Here is a 20,124-nt window from a genome sequence, read left to right as displayed (position 1 = left end):
CCCTTTGTGATGGGGCAGGAAAGCTAAAAGAGTTGTTTAAAATGATTAAAATGGAATTCAACCAAAATGCATTTCTTAGGGGCGGTAATGCTCTAATCCAGCCCGTGATGCCGCGATAGCACAGGCCACAGGGGCCAGCGACAGGGGCTTCAAGCAGGTGGAGGTGCCACACCCGCCGCCTGCCTCCCGCCGCCTAGCGCGGATGCCACAGGAACCCAGACACCCAGAGCACCTACCTTCAGGAGCATCCAGGAGACGCAGGTGAAGGGCGTGCTCATCTCCAGGAGCAGCGTGGCCATCGGCAGGTAGTGACCGGCCTGGAGGTTGACCAATGAGCTGAGGTACCCGAGGACGGCGAAGAGGTGGTGGATGGCCAGGAAGGCGTCGAACGTGCGGAAGAGCGCGTTGGACGCGTGGAGTGCGAGGTTCTCGAAGAGGAAGAACCCGGTCGCCGTGGTGATGTGGAACCAGCACCAGCTCTGCTGGCCGTACACCTTGTCAGCCTGGAGCACGGGGTCCAGCAGCAGCGCCCAGAGCCCCGCCGCGGTGCCCTGGAAGCCGAAGACCGCGCGCGTGGCCGCCAGGTTCCAGAAGACCTGCTCGCGGGCCCGCAGGGAGCGGTAGGTGGCGTTCAGGGAGGACGACAGCTGGTGGCTGACCACGAAGACGCCCAGGTAGAAGGCGCAGCCGGAGGCCACCAGCGCCCAGCGGACCTGCCCGGAGGCATAGTCCAGGTCAAAGATGCTGCCCGCCGGCCCGGCAGCGCTCGAGGCGCTCATGCTGCAGACGGGCCGGGCTCCACTCGCTGCACCAGGGCCAAAGCCCCGGGCCCGCGCGCCGTCCTCAACCTGGAGGAAGAAAAGAGCCTTGACCTCCTGCTGGTGGACGGGGCCGCACACAGGCGGCTCCAGCACCACGGAGACCCTGTCACGAAAGAGATGCTGACGCGTCTTCACCTCGTGCTCATGCGTAACTGGTGACACAGAAACAGAGCAGGAAGACATCTGCTGGGGGGACTGGAGCTCGAGAGAAGACGACACCAAAGACGGAGGGGGCAGGTGTGGACGGGACAGGAAACAGACACGGTCCTGACTCTTCCTCGGATGCCCCCCGCGGTGGCGGTGACACCCGCAGAGTCCCGCAGACACAGCACACCCCAAGGGGGATGTGGTTCAGGAACCTGCAGCGGGAACACTGCCACCAGCGCCCCACCCGGGGGGCACAGCTCTCCCTGCTCCTTGGACCCTCCCCGGCACTGGAGGCCCAGCTCTGCGCTCGGCTGGGGGGGGGGGGGGGCGGGGGATGCGTGTTTATATTTCTGCCTACTGGGATGTTCTGACATCTTAACACCTGCCTGGCTGGGGACAGACGTCCCCCCAGACAGCCAAGGGCCCAGCCAGGAGCCCACCTGTGACCTGTGCCAACAACCTGGCCGGGCCCGGCCTCCTCCGCCCGCCCTGCCCCCGGGAGGGGACATTCCTCTGCCTGAAACACCCAGGCCGGGTGCCAGGCAGCTCGGACACCCCTGTCGCCCAAAGCCCAGCACCATCCCTAAAACCGGCCCATCTTCTGTGTTCACCCCGCCCTGTTGTTTCCCTGGAAATCCCAGGAAAGGCCGTGGCCGCAGTCCTCCCTGTGTCCTGTCCTCCGCCCCCTGACCGTCCCCCACACGGCCAGCGGGGTCCTGCCTCTAGGACCCGAGCGCGTCGTGGGCGCTGCCTGCCTCTGGCGGCGAAGCTCCTCACGTGACCCCGCCATCACAGACCCCAGAGCCCGGTGGCTCCGCAGCAGCCGCCTTCCCACCCGGCAGCGGCGCCCCGCACCTCGCCGACGCGCGTGGGGGCGGGGGGCGGCGGGGGGGGGGCGGGGGGCGGAGCTGCGCAGAGGGAGCCCCGCCCCCGGGGCCCCGCGAGGAGGTGCAGGCCGCGGAGGCGCAGGGCCCCCCGCCACGCCGCGCGGCCCCGCCCCGACGCTCCGCCGGCCTCTGCCCAGGCCCCGCAGGGCCCCCGCGACGCTGAGACGCCCCGAGGAGGCGGCGCGCGGGCTCGCCCGCTGCGCGACGCCGGGGGCCCCGGGCGCTGGGACCGCGCGAGTGCCGGGCCAGGTCGCCCGCCGAGCAGCCGGGAGAACGGGGCCCCGGCGTCCGGCCGCCGGCAGGACGGGCGCCCGCACGCGCAGCGGCCCGGGGCGCCGGGCACAGGAGCACCGGGCGCGGGGTCCGCCTGCCCCCCGCGAGCTCCCCCGGGGCGGGGGCCCCGGACGCACAGCCCCCGGACGCCGGCCCCCGCGCCCCTCCCCCCGCCGGGTCTCCGGGGACGCACCCTCCGCTCCGCGCCGGCCCGGCGGTCGCGCGCCCCACGTCCTGCGGGGGCACCTCGCCGTCTGTGACCGGCTTCTTCCGAGAGGGAGACGCGCGCCCGGCGGAGAGCACCCGCGGGCAGCTGACTGAGGCGCGCTCGCCCCGCCCCCCGCCGGCCCCGCCCGCGGCCCCAGCGCGCAGGGGTCACGCCGGCCGCGCACGCCGCGGCGCAGGCGCACTCGGGGGCGTGGCCGACCGGCGGCCGGGCGCTACCAAGGGTGCGGGCCGGGTGGGGGGGGGAACGACAGGGACCGCAGCGCGGGCCGTACCACCAGCGCGGACGCGGGGGGGGGCTCGGCGGGCGGGGCGGGAGGGGGCGGGCGGGGCGCGCGTGACCGCGACCGCCGCGCTGGCCGTGCCGGGCCCACGGGAGACGCCGCCCAGGGCCCAGGGCCCAGCGCCGGGGCCCCTCCCCTCCGCGGCCTGGGAAGCGGCGCTGCGGCCCGACCCCCGCCGACGGGAGAGGCTGAGGGCGTCCGGGGGAGGCGGGCGCACGCCTGGCCGGTGCCCGCGCAGAGCCTGTCTTCAGGGCGCGCGTCCCCCGCGGGCGGCAGCAGGGGCCTCACCAGGGGCCTCACCCGCGGGCACCGTGCGCGTTCACCGGTTCCCTGCTGACGACCGTGTCAGGCGCGGGGCGGGACGGCGTGGGCTCGTCGCTGCTCCGCCCGGCCCTTGGGGTCGTGCCCCCGGCGCGCGGCTGCGAGAGGACACGCGCGGTCCCACGGAAGGGGGTCCCCGTCCCCGCCCCCTCGGTTCCCTGCGCGGGCCGCGGTGGCCAGGCCGCCTTTCAGGGGAGGGGCTGGGGCCCGGGGCCGCTGCCGAGCTGCGCAGCCGGTTCGAGGAGCGCGTCTTTCTGCTCTGCTGCCTCGAAAGCGTCATGTTAAACGCAGTCATTTCTTCAAAAATGACACGTGTCGCTGGTGATAAATCACCCGGCAGAACTGAGAAGACTCTGAATGAAAGGCACCTGGTTCCTGCTCACACAGTCACCCTGGACGAGGCACCGTGGTCCCCGCCTGGCCGCCGGCCTCCCGCCCCGAGCCCTCGCCCCACCTGCCCGCGGGGTCACGGGGCAGACACCCGGCCGAGCCCTTCCCGCCTCCCAGCTGCAGGGCTGGCCCCGGGCCCTCGGACCCCTGTGGCTTCGGTGAGGAACCCCAGGCGCACGCGGCGCGGTGAAGTGATGCGTCCTACTTCCCCCAGGGGCTCAGGAGGGGGCTGAGGTTTGGCCTGTCTCGGCGAGGACCTGGAGGAGAGGACTAAAAAGGCGCCTCTGAGAGGAGGTGGTCAGGATGGCATCTCGTTTTTTCTTATCATATATGCAACACATGCTCATTTTTAATTAGGAAAAAGACAGGTTTTTAGAAGACATTAGCAGAGGGGATTTCTCCTCTCTTCCCACTTCCTTCTAAGAACTAAGCAGGGGAGGGAGCGAAGGAGGGGTCTCCCCAGTTTTAAACCTGGGTGTTCCTCAGAAGAGAGCATGGTTGGCTATGGGGCACGGATGGCCCCGCATCCTGCTTCCAAACAGCCGTTCAAACGGCTTCTGACCTGTGGACGATGCTCAGAAACGAGCACGGAACTCTGGATCTCTGCAAGGCCAGCGAGCAGGCTCCCTCTCCCTGACGCAGCACTAGCCAGGCTTCTCTCCATCTTCAAGGCCCGACCTTGGGTCTGTCCTTGCACGATTAGTTCAGCTTTAGCCAAAAAAAAAACACAACCCCACCCTGGCTACCTGATCAAATTCCTCCCGCCCCACCTGGCTGTGTTATCACCTGGGCCTGCCTTCAGGAGAATCCTGGTGAGTCCATTGTTTCGAGTGCCCTTGGCCTTGGTGCTTCCTCCTATAACGTCCACTCCACCACCACCCCAGATACACGCCACGTGACCCTGTTGTATGTGGAGGTGAGCCCAGTCTCCCTTCCCCACCGCAGCCCCCGTGGCACTGGTCCCTACACTGGTCTCCGTGGTGCCCTGAGTTCCCGCTGCCTCACTGTGCTTCAGCTATTGTCATGAACGCTGTTTTCTTAACAGCTGTGGCAAAATGAGAGCTTCCTGGGAAGAAAAACCATTTATCACTGAAAAATGTGTCTTCTTAGAATCACTCCTGCTCCTGTGAGGGTTCATTATGTCCCCTGCTTTTTCTGAAAGGCATATTTTGAACCACAAAACATGGTGCCTGTGGCTTGGATCCAAAAGTCTCAAAATGTGCTAAAGGCTCAGGCTGGGGTCTCTGACTCTTTCTTACCAGGTTTTACTCCTACTTGCTTTGTGACCTTGGAATGGTTGAGTAACCTCTCTGAGCCACAGACATGAAAAGATGAGATTGATCTAAAGTATCTTCCAGCATCAAGGCTTCTGCTCCCGAGTGTCAGCTAAGCCAGGGCAGGGTTCTCTCTGTTGCACATGATGACCTTGAAGCTAATGGCTGTAATTATCTTGGCCCAGAAAGAATCCTTAATCTCACTGGCCAAGCACATCACCATAACAACCAGTTTTTAAAATGCCTTAATGAGATTATGTTGGTGCAAGGGCTGCAGAGCCAGGCGGCGCGTGTGGGTCCCCCAGAGTGCATCCTCAGCTAGACCACCCTGCTGAGGGCCACGTTGTCGGGACACTTTTGGTTTTCACAGCTGGAGGGGGTGCCCGGAGCATCTCGTGGGTGGGGGCCTCAGATGCTGCTACACGCCCTATGTGACGCACCAGGCAGAGCTCTCATCAGAGACATGCCGGCCCTCTGGGGCTGGGGGCGGCAGTGCCCCAGTTACAAACTGAAACCCTGTGGAGAGGCTCCCAAACTCGTCTGTCCAGTTCCGTCTCTTGCATTGTTACCAGGTGATATTCAGGTGACCTGCAGGGTCAAGTACCACTCTGAGAAATGCTTGATTCATACTGACAGAGAGATGAACACCCTTGATCTTTCACCTCGATTACTGTTTCAGAAACAAATTTACAGGCTCAAAATTTGCCCTCCCTCCCCCACCCCCGCAAATAGAGCACCAGGTGATACACAAATCTTATACACAGGCATATGAAGGAAAATGGAATTTAGTGTTTCCAAAATCTCAGGTAGAACGTTGTAAGGTAGGCAGATCCAAAAAGCAACACCCTGAGATGGGACATTTGCAAAATCACCAAACAACAAAAACCTACCTGAGAGTTTCCGGTTTTCCTCCCTGAGAACTGCACTGTCAGAAGCAGACACGAGGATGTGAGACTGCGGATCAGCTGACCAGAAACCACAAACAGCAAGTAGGAAACACACTGCGGAGTCTCAGGTCTTTCTCTCTAAAGTCACTGAACCAAAGTCGCCGTGAAGGAGCTGGACCCCAAGGCTCTCCAGCTCACCAGGGACGGAGGGCCACTGACAACCAGACCGTCACTCCTTCTCTCTACGGCCTCCGCTCAGCAAGACCAGGGCAGAGCTACTCTGGTCTTCATAATTACTTGGTAGGTGTGGGGCATATTACAAACAAGTTCTGAGTCACTGAACAAAAGTCACCCAGCATGAGGGCCACAGGACGCCCACGCGCCACACATGGTGTGGGGCGGGGTGGCCTGGCATCATGGCCAAACCAGAGCCCAGTTGGCAAACCTGTTTAGTGTAAGTCGCTTCCAGGTAAAAAGAGGCAGCAGGACTTAGGACAAGGCCTTCAGTGTGTCCGACAGGAGATGCTTTTGCCTTCATCATGCAAAACTCACCGCGCTGGGGTGACATTGACACACGTGGATCTAAGAGCCACGTTTCTCCAACAAAAGTGCAGACAGGGTGGCTTTCCTTCTGCACACTGCCAGCTGGTCTTTTGTTCTGTTCTGTATCAACCACGAAAATCAATCCACTTCTGACCTCCAGGCACCTGGGAGCAACCTTCTTGCTAGTACACAACTTACTTAAGAAAATAACAGAATGGTTTGTGCTCGGATTTACAAATATCGAGAGAAGAGACAGAGCCTAAGCTCAGGGTGGTTACCGTATCATAGAAAACAGTAATACCCATGTAGATGACGCTTTACATTATAAAGTTTGTTTTATTAGCATTTTTTTGAGTATGTGCGCCAAGTATATTGGCTAAAGTGAGCACGTGACCATGGCCATTTCAGTTCCCCCTGGAGCACTCCAAAGGGAGGGGACATGTGGCTGCGAAACAGAACATTCTCCACTGAGAAAGTCAGCCTTGGTGTAAAGCGTTCTGTTTGCGTATTAAGGATGTTTTTTATTTTCTGTATTTATGGTGCTTTGATATCTGGGAGCCTGTCTGACCAGGGAGGACCACCCCTCCCAGGGCGAGCAGACCACGTGTACACCACGCAGAACCCACCCCACCCCCACCCGCTCTGTCGGGCTCTTCCATGTGACACACTGACCCCCCAGACACAAGCCCTGATCGTGCAGGGCAGGTGTGCGGACAGCGGGGCCCCTGCACCCAGAGTCCGGAGCACGCTGAAGTGATTCCAGCTCACCAACGCCTGACCTGGCCAGGCCCCTGCCACCCTTTCCTTCCTGGCAGACCCACCATAGAGGCCCCTCCATTCCTTCTGCCTCCTGACTGACCATGGCACTTCCCCAAATGGCCCTCCCGTCTCTAGGCTCTGTGAGCACTGACTTCCTCCTTCAAGACAGCACTTCTGTGGCTGCTTATCTGACCTGCTTGGAACAAACCCAGGGCACATTTAAAACCATTCGCTAGAGTTTACACCTACATTTTCATATGAATGAACAGTTCTTTCAACCCTGTTAAAAACTGACAACAACAAAAACCAGGACTTCCCTGGTGGTGCAGTGGTTAAGAATCCGCCTGCCAATGCAGGGGACACAGGTTTGATCCCTGAACCGGGAAGATCCCAGATGCTGCAGAGCAACTAAGCCCATGCGCCACAACTACTGAGCCTGCATGTTGCAACTAACTGAAGCCCGTGCACCTAGAGCCCATGATGCGCAACAAGAGAAGCCACTGCAGTGAGAAGCCCGTGCACCACAATGAAGAGTAGCCCCTGCTCGCAGCAACTAGAGAAAGCCCGCGCGCAGCTACAAAGACCCAACGCAGCCAATAAATAAATAAATAACAATGTAATATCAAAAACGTGCATCACACTCACAGACTTAAACAAACAACAACCAAAAACCAAAACAAAGCCAACGCAAGCAAGAACAGAACACTTTGAATTTACAGGTGTCGCTCTAGGGACGTGGCTCATTTTCTGTCTCTGTTTCATTTTCTTTAAAACAGGGCTAATAATTGTACCTGCCACCAAGACTTGCAGGTGACCGCACACCAGCGTGGCTCTCCCGGGAGAGACTGTTTAAATCCCTTCCGGCCAGCTGGTGATGGGCTAATGTCTGAGACCCCCTCAGTGGCCCTGTGGTCCAGGAACTGAAGCTACTGACCTCCGTGCTGGACATCTGAGTGTTGCCCGCTTCCCTCACAGGGCTCCTGCAGGACCGTCAAGTTCAGCCACACGGTGACTGAGGCCCTTGGACCAGCAGGGCCAGGTCAGTGCTTGGAAGTGTCACCATGGTTAGTGAGTCCTTCTCCTTTACAGAAACTTGGGTACCCAGTCTTGTTTGTGTTATGTTCAGAGACTAGGCTGAAGATTAATGTGGAAGTAATTAAGTTCTTTTTCCTTTTCAATAAATAAATATCAGGTCCGTTGGGTCTTTGTTGCTGCGTGCAGGCTTTCTCTGGTTGTGGCGAGTGGGCGCTACTCTCCACTGTGGCCCGTGGGCTCTAGAGTGCAGACGCGGTAGTTGTGGCGCACGGACTTAGTTGCTCCGTGGCATGTGGGATCTTCCCGGACCAGGGATGGAACCCGTGTCCCCTGCATTGGCAGGTGGATTCCTAACCACTGTACCACTAGGGAAGTCTCCAGTAATTAAGTTCTTAACTGAAATGCATAATTAAAAGTTAATTGAAAAGAGGAACAGATAAGGTTTGCAGAACTTCTGTCCTCATGTCTCCTGTTGAAATACGGCTTGTAAATTCAAGTGGAGCTGCCTTCAGCAAAGGAAACCATAAACAAGATGAAAAGACAACCCTCAGAATGGGAGAAAATATTTGCAAACGAAGCAACTGACAAAGGATTAATCTCCAAAATATACAAGCAGCTTATGCAGCTAAATATCAAAACAAACAAACAACCCAATCCAAAAGTGGGTGGAAGACCTAAATAGACAGTTCTCCACAGAAGACACACAGATGGCCAAGAGGCACATGAAAAGCTGCTCAATATCACTATTTATTAGAGAAATGCAAATCAAAACTACAATGAGGTATCACCTCGCACTGGTCAAAATGGCCATCACCAAAAAGTCTACAAATAATAAATGCTGGAGATGGTGTGCAGAAAAGGAAACCCTCCTGCATTGTTGGTGGGAATGTAAGCTGGTACAGCCACTACGGAGAACAGTATGGAGGTTCCTTAAAGCACTAAAAATAGAACTACCATATGACCCGGCAATCCCATTCCTGGGCATACACCCAGAGAAAACCATAATTCAAAAGGATACATGTACCACAATGTTCCTTGCAGCACTATTTACAATAGCCAGGACATGGAAGCAACCTAAATGCCCATCAACAGATGAATGGATGAAGAAGATGTGGCACATATATACAATGGAATATTACTCAGCTGTAAAAAGGAATGAAATTGAGTTATTTGTAGTGAGGTGGATGAACCTAGAGTCTGTCATACAGAGTGAAGTAAGCCAGAAAGAGAAAAACAAATACTGTATGCTAACGCATATGTATGGAATCTAAAAAAATGGTAAAGATGAACCCAATGATAGGGCAAGAATAAAGATGCAGATGTAGACAACGGACTTGAGGACATGGTGGGAGGCTGGGGAGCCTGGGACGTAGTGAGAGAGTAGCACTGACATATACACGACCACATGTAAAATAGATGGCTCGTGGGAAGCTGCTGCAGAGCACAGGGGGATCAGCTCCATGCTTGGTGACGACCTAGAGGGCTGGGATGGGGAGGGTGGGAGGGAGGTTCAAGAGCGCGGGGATATGGGGCTATAGGTATAAACACACCTGATCCACTCTGCTGTACAGCAGAAACGAAGACAACATCGTAAAGCAATTATACTCCAATAAAGATCTGAAAAAAACAAACAAAAAAGCCGAGCTGCCTTGAAAGTCCTCGCTGTGAATTGAAGCCCGTGAGCCAACAAGGCAAAGGCTCATCCGTGAGGCTGGGACGGGCGCCCCGGATGCGGGCACCATCCGTCTCAAATCCATGCTTTAATTTAGCTTCTTAATGACCATTTTGGTAACAGACGTTAAATTATCAACAAACAGGAACCAGGAGAAGACTTGTGGGGCACCCGAGGCTGGCCTGGAATTGGGGTGCAGCTCGGGAGGGCGCGGGCGCAGTGAGGCATCGGGGCGCCCCCAGGGGCCTGGCGGGTCGGGGAGGGCAGGGCCTGCCTGGGGGCCATGGAGAGACTGCTGTTTTAGACCAAGTGGGCTGGGCTCAGGCACGTAAGGCGCAGAGGAACGTCAACATTCAATGGTAAACTCTGCACGTAAAGCATTTTGGGGCCCGACAGCCACCACTGTGTGGGGTATCCCGGCAGGCGCTGCACCCTGGGCCCCGTGCAGGGTGTTCCGGGCGGTCTGCAGGCCCAGGTCACGGGGTGAGGGTTACGGGGTGAGCCCAGCAGCCCCTGGGCCTCAGGGGTCCACGTAACAGACAGACCCTCACTCGGGGACCCCTAGGGGCCCAGGCCGTCCTCGGGGGGACACGTGATTCAGCACCACGTGCCGCCCCACAAGAGCTCCAGGTCCGGGAGGAGAAGCGGCGCTTCTCCCCACTGGTCTCGTACAGCCTGCGAGAGGGTGAGCGGGTGTCCCCAGCGTTCACACAGGGACTCCTCACCCCGAAGGTGGTGGTGCGGGGGGCGGGCCTGCGGAGGCAGTGCGCTCATGAGGGTGGCGCCCCCACGATGGGACCCCTGCCCTGATAAGAGCGCTCCCTCCCCCCACCTCTCTGCCACGTGAGGACACGGGAGACGATGCCTGCCGATGAAGCTGGCAGGGGGTCTGTCTGTCCTCACCAGACACGGGGCCTGGACGTCCAGCCTCCGGGAGCCCGTCTCAGCGGCCGGAGCTGGGACGTGGCTGCAGCCACCGCGTAGCCATGACCAGGGCTCTGCGTCTGTAATTCTGTCTAGAGTGTGTGTGTCGTACCTGCGTGCAGGACGGAAATAAGCGCAGAGAAGCCGTGGTCCACACCACTGACACGCGTCCGGCGGGGCCGCCTGCACTCAGGACACAGGCCCTCCCGCTGTAGGGTCGCGCCAGGGTCCTGCGCTGCTGAAACCCACCACGGCCACCGGGTGGCTCAGAACAGCAGGGACTCACCCCCTCACCGTTCTTGGCAGGCGCAGGGCAGGGCCCGCTCCAGGCCTCCCTCCCGGCTGGTGGCCGCAGACCCCCAGTCCTCTCGTGCCGTGCCCCCGTGGGTGCCCTCCTCTGTGCTGTGTCCAGACGCCCTTTTCGTAAGGACACCTGTCGTATTCCACCAGGACCCACCCTAATGTCCTCCCTGTGACTTGACGGCCTCTGCACAGACCCTGTTTCCAAACAAGGGCACGTTCTCAGGTGCTGGGCTTGGGACCCACCATAGTTTGGGGGTGAGGGCGCAATTCAACCTGTAACGGGATCCTCCACAGGGACCCAGGGATCCCACCTCATCCGCAGCCCATCGCTTATGGCCTCAGTCCATCGACCCATCGCCAGACGACGCTGAGAGCAAAGCTTTCGCTCCCAGGAGAGGAGCTTTACACTGTGTCGCGGCTGTGGGCGGACTTTAGAAGCATCACGACTGGGTGTCAGTTTCACAGCTTCCCCTTCAGGACATTTAACTACTGCACCGTCTCCTTGGACTATATAGAATTCACAGAAATTTAAGGCAATTCCAAATATCTTTGGAGTTTACATTTTATATGAAAATAACGTGTGAATGAACGCGTCAGGGCCTCGTTCCCCCAGCTGGGCCGCAGGCCAGGCAGGCAGGAAGGAAGCCGGGTTCCTCTCCAGCTGGTTCTGTGGAGGCAGCGGGGCCATGACTCAGGGTCATGAGCCTGGGGTTGGGGTGGGGAGTTGGGGGGAGGCCCTGCCCTGCTGCTGAACTGCAGGCCCTCCTGTCTCAGGCCTGGGGAGTCTCCTCTGTGCATCCATCGCTGGGGGCAGGGGAGGGCGGCCGGTGATTCCTGCTGGCTCAGGCAGGAAGCACGTTGCAGTCATTCCCAGGGCGGGGGAGGCGGATGCTGGTTGTGGTCCTACAGCCGCTCACATCTGGGGGGCCATTAGGGGCCCCTGTCCTGTCCTCGGTGGCCTGCCTGTCGATAGTTCTCTTCCTTTGGGGTTTGAGGCAGAAGAAAAGGTCACAGTGGGTGTGAACGGCAGGGAGAAGAGAAAATGCAGGAACAGAGTTTTCTTGAGAACAGTGTCGCCTCAGCAATTCTCTGGGGACTCTCGAGTCAGGACGGGCAGCTCAAGATGGGGGGGTGGCCTTCTCCCCACGTGCGGGGTGTGGGCAGCACCCCCGTTTCTGGGTCAAGCTTCAGCTCCAGCGGGTGGACTCCCCGGGACCCTGCAGGCACCAGACACTGGGAGCTGGGAGCAGAGCCACTCCCGGCCACAGGGCCACCCCACAGTGACGACGGCCTAGGCCACGGCCACGGTCACCGTCACCCTAGAAAAACGCTAGCAACTACGCAGTCGGGACTTTGGTTTTGTTTTGCAGAAAGTATTAGGTTGGAGGGAGTTCTGTGTGATGTTCTTACAAACGGTCAGAGATTGAAGATTTAAACCCCTTCAAGCATCAAAACAACCCACAATGAAGCCACAAGAGGCTGCCACAGCATCACCTCTGGGCGTCACCTCAGAGATCCAACCGAACATACGGTCCAGAAGCGAAAGGACCCCACACGAGGACGCGGGGCAGAGCTTCCACGGGCACGGACTCTGAGCTCCTGCATCTCTGCCAAGAGCTGTCCCAGCCCGGGGGTGAGAGTCAGGGAGCGTTTCCATCACCCGTGCCCGCCCCAGAGCTGGGTTCCATCATCCTGGAGGAGAAGGACGATGCATTTCGTCACTAAGTCATCAGTGCTTCACCCAACGTTGCTCGGTGCTTCCCGTGTGCCCACCTCGGGGCCCAGGGAAGCTGTCTGGCTTTTCTTGGCCTTCTTCTCTCCTCACCCTTCAGGGAGAGCTCTCGCACTCACAGCTCCCCGCTGCCCTCCGCTCCCTGTGCCGCCTTCCAAGGGACCACTCACTGTTCCCCGCCTCCCCGCAGCCCCGCCCCTGCCCCTTCTCCTGTGAGGTGCCCCCTCCCGCGTGCCTCCTGTCCCCACCACCGTCCCCAGACCTTTCCATCTGCCCCCAGAAACGCTCACTCCCAGCCCCTGGCAAACGCAGAACCTTCAAGTATTTTTGCTCAGTTCCCATCTGTGACCAAACTGCTGGGGCGCCAGCCCCGCCCCCGGCCCTCCCCACACCCCAGCCCCGCCCACGTCCCCGCCCTCCCCACAACCCGGCCCCGCCCCTGTCCCCGCCCACACCCCGCCCCATGGCCCCGCCCACACCCCGGCCCCGCCCCCCCAGCCACAAGCACCAGCGAAGCTGCCGGGCGGGGGCCGCCTGGGCGCCCGAAGGGAGGACAGAAGGCAGGGCCGCCGCAGACCCCGCGCGAGCTGGCTGAGGGCCCCAGGCTGAGGCGGGGCTGGGCTCACCCCAGGAGGGGCGGGGGAGGCACCAGCTCCCCCCCCTCGAAGCACCAGCCCTGGGGGACCGGCGGCAGGGATGCAGGGACCGCACCCAGCGCTCAGCCTGGGTAGGGGAGGGATGGGGATGCAGGGGGAGGAGGGGAGGAGAGGAAGTACAGCTAGCGGCCCCCTCCTACCCGCCCCCCCACCCCCAAGTACCTTCTGGCCCCGCTGCTCCTGAGTGTGGTGCCCGAAGCTCCGTCCTGTCCTCTGCACCTGGGACTTTGCTCCCTGCCTCTGGCTCCCTGCAGTCTGACTGAGGTCGCCCAGGAGTGACTTCTATTCACCCATCTTAGTGGTGCAGGTGCTTCTCGCAGCTTCACCGTCTTTGGTGTTTACGGATGTCATCGCGTCCTCTCCTCCTCTCCCTGCGGGACCCCAGTTAAGTGTGTTCGACCTGCTCACCTGGTCCCACTGCCCGCGGCCCCAGCTGTCCGCTCAGCGTCTCCCGCCCTGTGCACTCTTCTCCTCTGCGATGCGTCATCTGCCTTAGAATTCTGATTGCCGGTTATCGCACTTCTTCTTTCTAGAATTTCCTTGTGGTTCTGTGTGTGATTTTCACTTCTCTAGTGAGGCTCTCCCTCTGCTCCGAACACAGAATCACATGTATTTTTAAGGAACATATAATTCTGACTTCTGGAGTTTCCCATGGAACTGTTTCCATTGTCTTTTTTTTTTTTTTAAGATTTATTTATTTATTTATTTTGGCTGTGTTGGCTCTTCATTGCTGCGTGCAGGCTTTCTCTAGTTGCAGCGAGCAGGGGCTACTCTTCGTTGAGGTGCGTGGGCTTCTTATTGCGGTGGCGTTTCTTATTGAGGAGCATAGGCTCCAGGTGTGAGGGCTTCAGTTGTTGCAGCATGTGGGCTCAGTAATCATGGCACACGGGCTTAGCTGCTCCACGGCATGTGGGATCTTCCTGGACCGGGGATCGAACCCATGTCCCCTGCATTGGCAGGTGGATTCCTAACCACTGCGCCACCAGGGAAGCCCCTATTGTCTGTTCTTACCTCCTGGTGTTTGATGATTTTTTCTGGTATTATTTCTGCGAACAAATTTTTAATTGAATGTCGATTATTGCATCTGAAAATTCTGCAGAGATAATCTGAGGATCTGGATGTATTGTTCTTTTACTCTTGGCAGGCATGTGGGTGGGGCAAGTCGTTTTAATCTAGTCAGGATTTAATCCAGTCCGGGGCTGGGTTTCAGGGTTTTTGCTTTTCCTGTTTGGTAAGCCCCCTCCGAATCAGGCAGTCAGCAGCGCACATTTCGCGTTTAGAATCGTGAGCTGGAAATGACTGTACGCTCGGTTCAAAGTGACTAGAGAAATGTGAGCTCAGAGGTGAACGTTCTCCAACTGTGGCCGCAAGAGCATCAGTGAGAATCCAGGCTGACTGCACTGTCAGAGCAGTGGGAGTGGGAGTGGGGGTGGGAGTGGGGGTGGGAGTGGGGGTGGGGTGGGGGTGCAGGCTCCAGGCGTGGAGGAGGTTGGGGGGCGAGGCTGGGGGGTGCTGAGCGCCTGCGGGAGGGCCTCACCCCGCTCTGCCACCTACAGTCCTTTAAGGTCCAGCACAAGTGCATATGAGGTTTAATTTTTCTTCTTTTACAAGAACAAACCCACCAAATTAGAGTGGGGAATGGCCCTGGATAACCTTCAGCCTTAGACCCAGCGAGGCTACAGTAGAACAGGCACCGGGTGTTGTCCTAACTTCCCCCATTCTGTGCCTAAATCGGCTTTCTACCCTCCCCACCCCCTTCTCTTTCTTTCCTTTCTCCCTCTGACGTGTAGGATGATGAAAACATTTGAAACGGGAACAAGGACCTACTGTAGAGCACAGGGACCTCCACTCAACACTCCGTGATCACCGACAGAAGGAAGGAATCTGAGAGAGAATGGATGCATGTGTGCGGAGAACCGAATCGCTGTGCTGTGCACCTGAAACTAACACAACAGTGTCCATCAACTGTACTCCAATTTAAAAAAGCAACACCGCTGATGCCCTCTGTTGCACAGCAAAGGCTGGCACAACAGTGTAAAGCAATTAAAGAGCTTTAAAAAAAGGTAAAAAAAAACCCCAAAACATTTCAAATATGAGCATGGACTCAGGTCTGGGAAACACATAACCCACAGGCGGCGGTGCAGCCTCCCTGCGCCCCTCGGGCAGCGTGTGCGGGATTCGCTGCGCGGTCTACACCCCCGCGGTCTACACCACGTCCTCTCCGGGACGCTCCGTCTGCAGCAGGAGGAGGAGGGAAGCCACGTGTGGACGCGTCTGTGCGGCGTCCAGTGTCCACGGGTAAACATTCTGTGCACAAGTCGTGGCCGGTCCGAGGCGACAGTTCCTGGTTGACTGGGACCAGGGAGTACAATCAAAGGTCTGTCCCTTCCCGCCGTGGGGATGGTGTTAACTTTCTTCTTAGCCCCGCCAGGCTCTGCCCTCTGAGCCCCGTCCTGTTAGCTCCTCACAGAGCAGAACCCTCACTTCTCGTTTTCAGGGTGACTGTGACTCTGTGACGGCTTGTACCAAACCGCTGACATTTTGACGTATTCGGTCGTTTTACGAAGCCCTGTTTATTCAACATCCTTGGATAAAGATGGATATAAAAACGACACTGGTTTTATGCGTTTAACCTGAACGTCAGTGTTTCACGTCAGTGTTCACAGCTGCGGCCCGGGGCCTGCCACCCTCTGGCGGACCGTCCCCGCGCTGCGGCCAAGACCACCCCTGCGTCCCCGCCCCTGCGATGAGCTGCCCCTGAAGCTGTGGTCGGCGCAGCTCCCGAGTGCGCGTAAACACGCCAAGCAGGCTTGCGGGGTGTCAGTTACCCAGTTCAAATGGAGACGCCTGTCCGGTCTCTTCGTGGCTGTCCTGGAGGAGGCAGGACAGCGTGTGTGTGCAGAATCACTGACCTCAGAAGCCAAGCCCCTGGCTCTCCTCGGGAAGCTTCCATCCTTCCTGCTTCAAGTGGAAGTGACCTGACGCGCGTCCCGGGGAGACTGCTGCGTGGGCGAGGGCTGCGCAAGCCTCTACAGCTTTGCTTGGTTTAATATCTTACGAAACTACCTTCTTCTTTGAATACAGGTAAAACAAGCTCTTACTAGAGCTAAATGTTTGAAATACTTCCTGAGTTTTACAAAATTACAGGTCCAATATCCTTACGGAGCATAGGATCACCTAGGAAGGCTGGATGAGGAGAATCTTGGGGGGGGGGGCCCGCACAGGAGGTCAAAGTTTCATCAGGATGAGATTCCACTGTTTATGAAGGAAAGTCGCGTGTGAGTAAGGGGGGCTCTCTCACCCACGGGGTGTGCGGGGGACTCGCCCGCTTGGGGCCAGCTGACCCAGGCTGCACGCAAGGTCTGGCTCCCCCCGTGGCTCAGATCACCGTGGCCTAGCAGACTCGACCTTGGCAGTGACCATAGGAAGGAAATCATGGGGAAAAGTGGGGTTTGAAACAGAGAAAAGGCAATGCAACAGTAAAAAAAAACAAAAACAAAAAACCTGTCACCCAGTGATCTCTCCACGGGCACCCAGTATCTCAGCAGCTTCAGAACAAACGCTTACAGCTGGGAAGACGCCCCCAGGACCGTCCCTGCCCCACCCCACGTGTCGGGTGTGCCCAGATGTGTGTGCCCACCACTCAGGGCCCAGCTCGCTGTCCACAACCTTGAGGGCGGGCGAGGCAGGGTCCCCCGCGGAGACCAAGAGCATCCCTCCTGAGCGCCGCCTATGAGACCAGGGCCCCAAATTCACCATCCCTCAGCTGCGCCACCAGCACAGCACGCACAGCACCCACCTGCCACCTCGCACGGCCCCCGGACGTCAGGGTTAAGGAGCCACACCCCAGTGCCCACGCCATCTCCCGTGTGGGGAGCAACGGCCTCTTCTGATCCAGAAGGTTCGCATTTGACCAGCACCGAAGAACCAGTAACAGACTTGTGACTAGCTTGTAAGCAAAGTACATCTGTGACAGGTCACGCTTTTGGAGAAAATCTTCTGTCTCTAGTTGAACGTAAGTGCTAGATCCGTGACACTCTCTCTCCTTTTTAAATGACAGTATCTCCAGCACAGTGCCCAGGGCATAAATGCTGTGCCGACCAGGACCTCAGCTCCCAAAGAGGCCTGATGCTTCCAGCAGGGGCTGCACGTGGAGAGATGAGGGGGCGGCAGGGGAGCTGGGAAAGGGGCTGAAGGGCCTGGGCCTCAGAGAGAGGACGCGTCCCTTGGGGCCTCTCAGCACCGGGGTGTCTGTCGCGAGGTTGGGCCCCGGGAGAGGCAGAGGGGCCACGGGACGCACGCGAGGGGCCCCATGTTTTGGATGTGGTCTCTGCATCATCCCTGAACCTTGGCTTTGCAAAGCCTGTTGTGGGTATAAAATTGAATTTTCCACACTCTCAAGTGTAGAAGACCATAGCAGTGTAATGAGATGGTTTGGAAATGGATTTTCATGGGCACTGGACTCTAATTGTTCGGGGGAATTCCATCTAGTCAATTTTAAAGTACCACAAAAGTGGTAGGGAGCACTCCCAGGACTTTGAGGAGGTGTTATTTGTCTGGAGGCCAAAGCCTGAAGCTTCGAAAACCTGCGCTTCTTTCCCGACGGCATCTGTGCCTCTCCCTTCACCTTAATTACGAAGCAAGTGACCATTCTCCGTACGTATCAAGTGATAAGAGCTCACAAAACAAAAATAAACAAAAATAAGGAGCGGAAATCTTTCCAACGTCCTACTTTTCATAAGGCAACTCATTTAAAACGTCAAATAATGGAAAACAAGCTGAAAACATCCAAATTCTGGCCTCTGAGTTTTCCAATCATTGCTTCTTGCTTTGATGTTGCTGTTTTAGTTCACAGGCTATTTTGGGGGAAGATTTTGGTTTACAGAAAAATCCAGTGGAAAGTATAGAGTTCCCGCAGAACTCTTCCCCCTCCTCCCAGCAAACCTGCGGTTAACACCCTCATGGATGTGGTACATTTGCTACAACTGATGAACCGATATGAATATATTTAAAATGAATATCATACCACTTCCCATGCACTTTCACTGACTCCTGGGAAAACAGCCTTAAACCATATGTGGATAAAAGCGTAAAGTCTTCAATTAAATGCCAAGCAAATTAAAACTTTCATGGAAGGATTATGGGATTAAAAAAGAAAAATGTATAAAGCTTTCTTTTTGCTAGTTATAGGTGTGTTATAGAAAGAAGTAGGTGATCACCTAATCTATGACAAAGAGGTAAGAACATACAATGGGGAAAACACAGTCTCTTCAATAAATGGTGCTGGAAAAACTGGACAGCTACATGTAAACAAATGAAATTAGAACATTCTCTAACACCATACACAAAATAAACTCAAAATGCATTAAAGACCTAAGTGTAAGGCCAGACACTATAAAACTCTTAGAGGGAAACATAGGCAGAACACTCTCTGACATAAATCACAGCAAAATCTTTTTTGACCCACCTCCTAGAGTAATGAAAATAAAAACAAGAACAAACAAATGGGACCTAATTAAACTTAAAAACTTTTGCAAAGCAAAGGAAACCATAAACAAAACAAAGAGACAACCCACAGGATGGGAGAAAATATTTGCAAAGGAGGCAACCGACAAGGGATTAATCTCCAAAATATACAATCAGCTCGTGTTGTTCAATATCAAAAAAACAAACAATCCAATCAAAAATGGGCAGAAGATCTAAACAGACATATCTCCAAAGAAGACATACAGATGGCCAAGAGGCACATGAAAAGCTGCTCAGCATCACTAATCACTAGAGAAATGCAAATCCAAACTACAATGAGGTATCACCTCACACCGGTTAGAATGGGCATCATCAGAAAATTGACAAACAGTAAATGCTGGAGAGGGTGTGGAGAAAAGGGAACGCTCTTGCACTGCTGGTGGGAATGTAAACTGGTACAGCCCCTATGGAGAACAGTATGGAGGTTCCTTGCGAAATTGAAAACAGAGTTACCATATGACCCAGCAATCCCACTGCTGGGCATATACCCAGAGAACACCATGATTCAAAAAGACACAGGCACTCCAATGTTCACTGCAGCACTGTTTACAATAGCCAGCTCATGGAAGCAACCTAAATGTCCATCGGCAGAGGAATGGATAAAGATGTGGTACATATATAAAATGCAATGTTATTCAGCCATAAAAAAGAAAGAAAGAACGCCATTTGCAGCAACATGAATGGACCCAGAGATTGTCATACTGAGTGAAGTGAGTCAGACAAAGACAAATATCATATGATATCGCTTATACATGGAACCTAAAAAAACAGTACAAGTGAACCTGTTTACAAAGCAGAATAGAGTCACAGGTGTGGGAAACAAACTTGTGGTTGGGGCGGGGGAGGAGGGACAAACTGGGAGATTGGGATTGACAGAGACACACCACTACGGATAGAACAGAGAACTGACTGGGGCCTGCTGTACAGCACAGCCAGCTCTGCTCAGTACTCTGTGATGGCCTATACGGGACAACAATCTACAAAAGAGTGCATATATATGTATGTATGTAACGGATTCACTTTGCTGCACACCTGAAACTAACACAACGTTGTAAATCAACCAGACTCCAATAAAAATTAAAAGAAAGAGAAAAGTAGGGTGGGGGAAGGCTAAAACATCAGGTGTGTTCTCAGTTATTTAGCAGTGGTTTCTCTAACCTGAAAACTAACAGCTCAGGATCGCTCTCGGGTGAGCTGAATAGAAGGGCTTCGCAAATGGGTTCCCTTTCCCCAACAGGCCTCGCCGAGGGGCCCAGCCCGCGGGGTCGCCGTCCTCCCGGCCCCCGAGACTCTCTTTCTCCATCCCGCCGCCGCCCCCAACTTACCTGAAACCCTCCGCGAAGGGGCGGGAGCGGGCGGAGGCGAGCAAGCCCGGGACCGACCCGCGCGGCAGGTGCTGCGGGCCCGGCTTCTCCCCCAGGACGCGCGGTCCACGCCTCCTGGGGGTGGGCGTGCCCCTGGGGGA

At 56.7% G+C, this 20,124-nt stretch overlaps 1 protein-coding gene across 7 annotated transcripts in view; it reads right to left on the bottom strand.

Moving 5' to 3' along the window:
• The window catches only part of CLN8 (CLN8 transmembrane ER and ERGIC protein), a 27,027-nt gene extending 6,903 nt beyond the window's left edge, over positions 1 to 20,124 (bottom strand). The window contains exons 1-3 of one of the 7 annotated variants that reach the window (XM_057696884.1): positions 13,296 to 13,519; positions 9,397 to 9,463; positions 237 to 848 (exon numbers count right to left, since the gene is read on the bottom strand). In XM_057696884.1, the coding sequence (XP_057552867.1) occupies positions 237 to 848; positions 9,397 to 9,435 (651 nt within the window). In that variant the 5' untranslated portion in view covers positions 9,436 to 9,463; positions 13,296 to 13,519. Of the gene's footprint in view, positions 1 to 236; positions 849 to 956; positions 1,780 to 2,321; positions 2,462 to 5,512; positions 5,782 to 9,396; positions 9,464 to 13,295; positions 13,520 to 13,541; positions 14,528 to 19,984 lie in introns of those variants that run through there. The other 6 variants (XM_057696888.1, XM_057696889.1, XM_057696887.1 and 3 more) reach the window with 6 other exon arrangements.

Source organism: Hippopotamus amphibius, chromosome 10 (genome assembly GCF_030028045.1).
Source record: "Hippopotamus amphibius kiboko isolate mHipAmp2 chromosome 10, mHipAmp2.hap2, whole genome shotgun sequence".
Classification (NCBI taxonomy): domain Eukaryota; kingdom Metazoa; phylum Chordata; class Mammalia; order Artiodactyla; family Hippopotamidae; genus Hippopotamus; species Hippopotamus amphibius.
The sequence above is the reverse complement of the archived record's forward strand: the minus strand, read 5'-3'. Positions and strand labels throughout refer to the sequence as shown.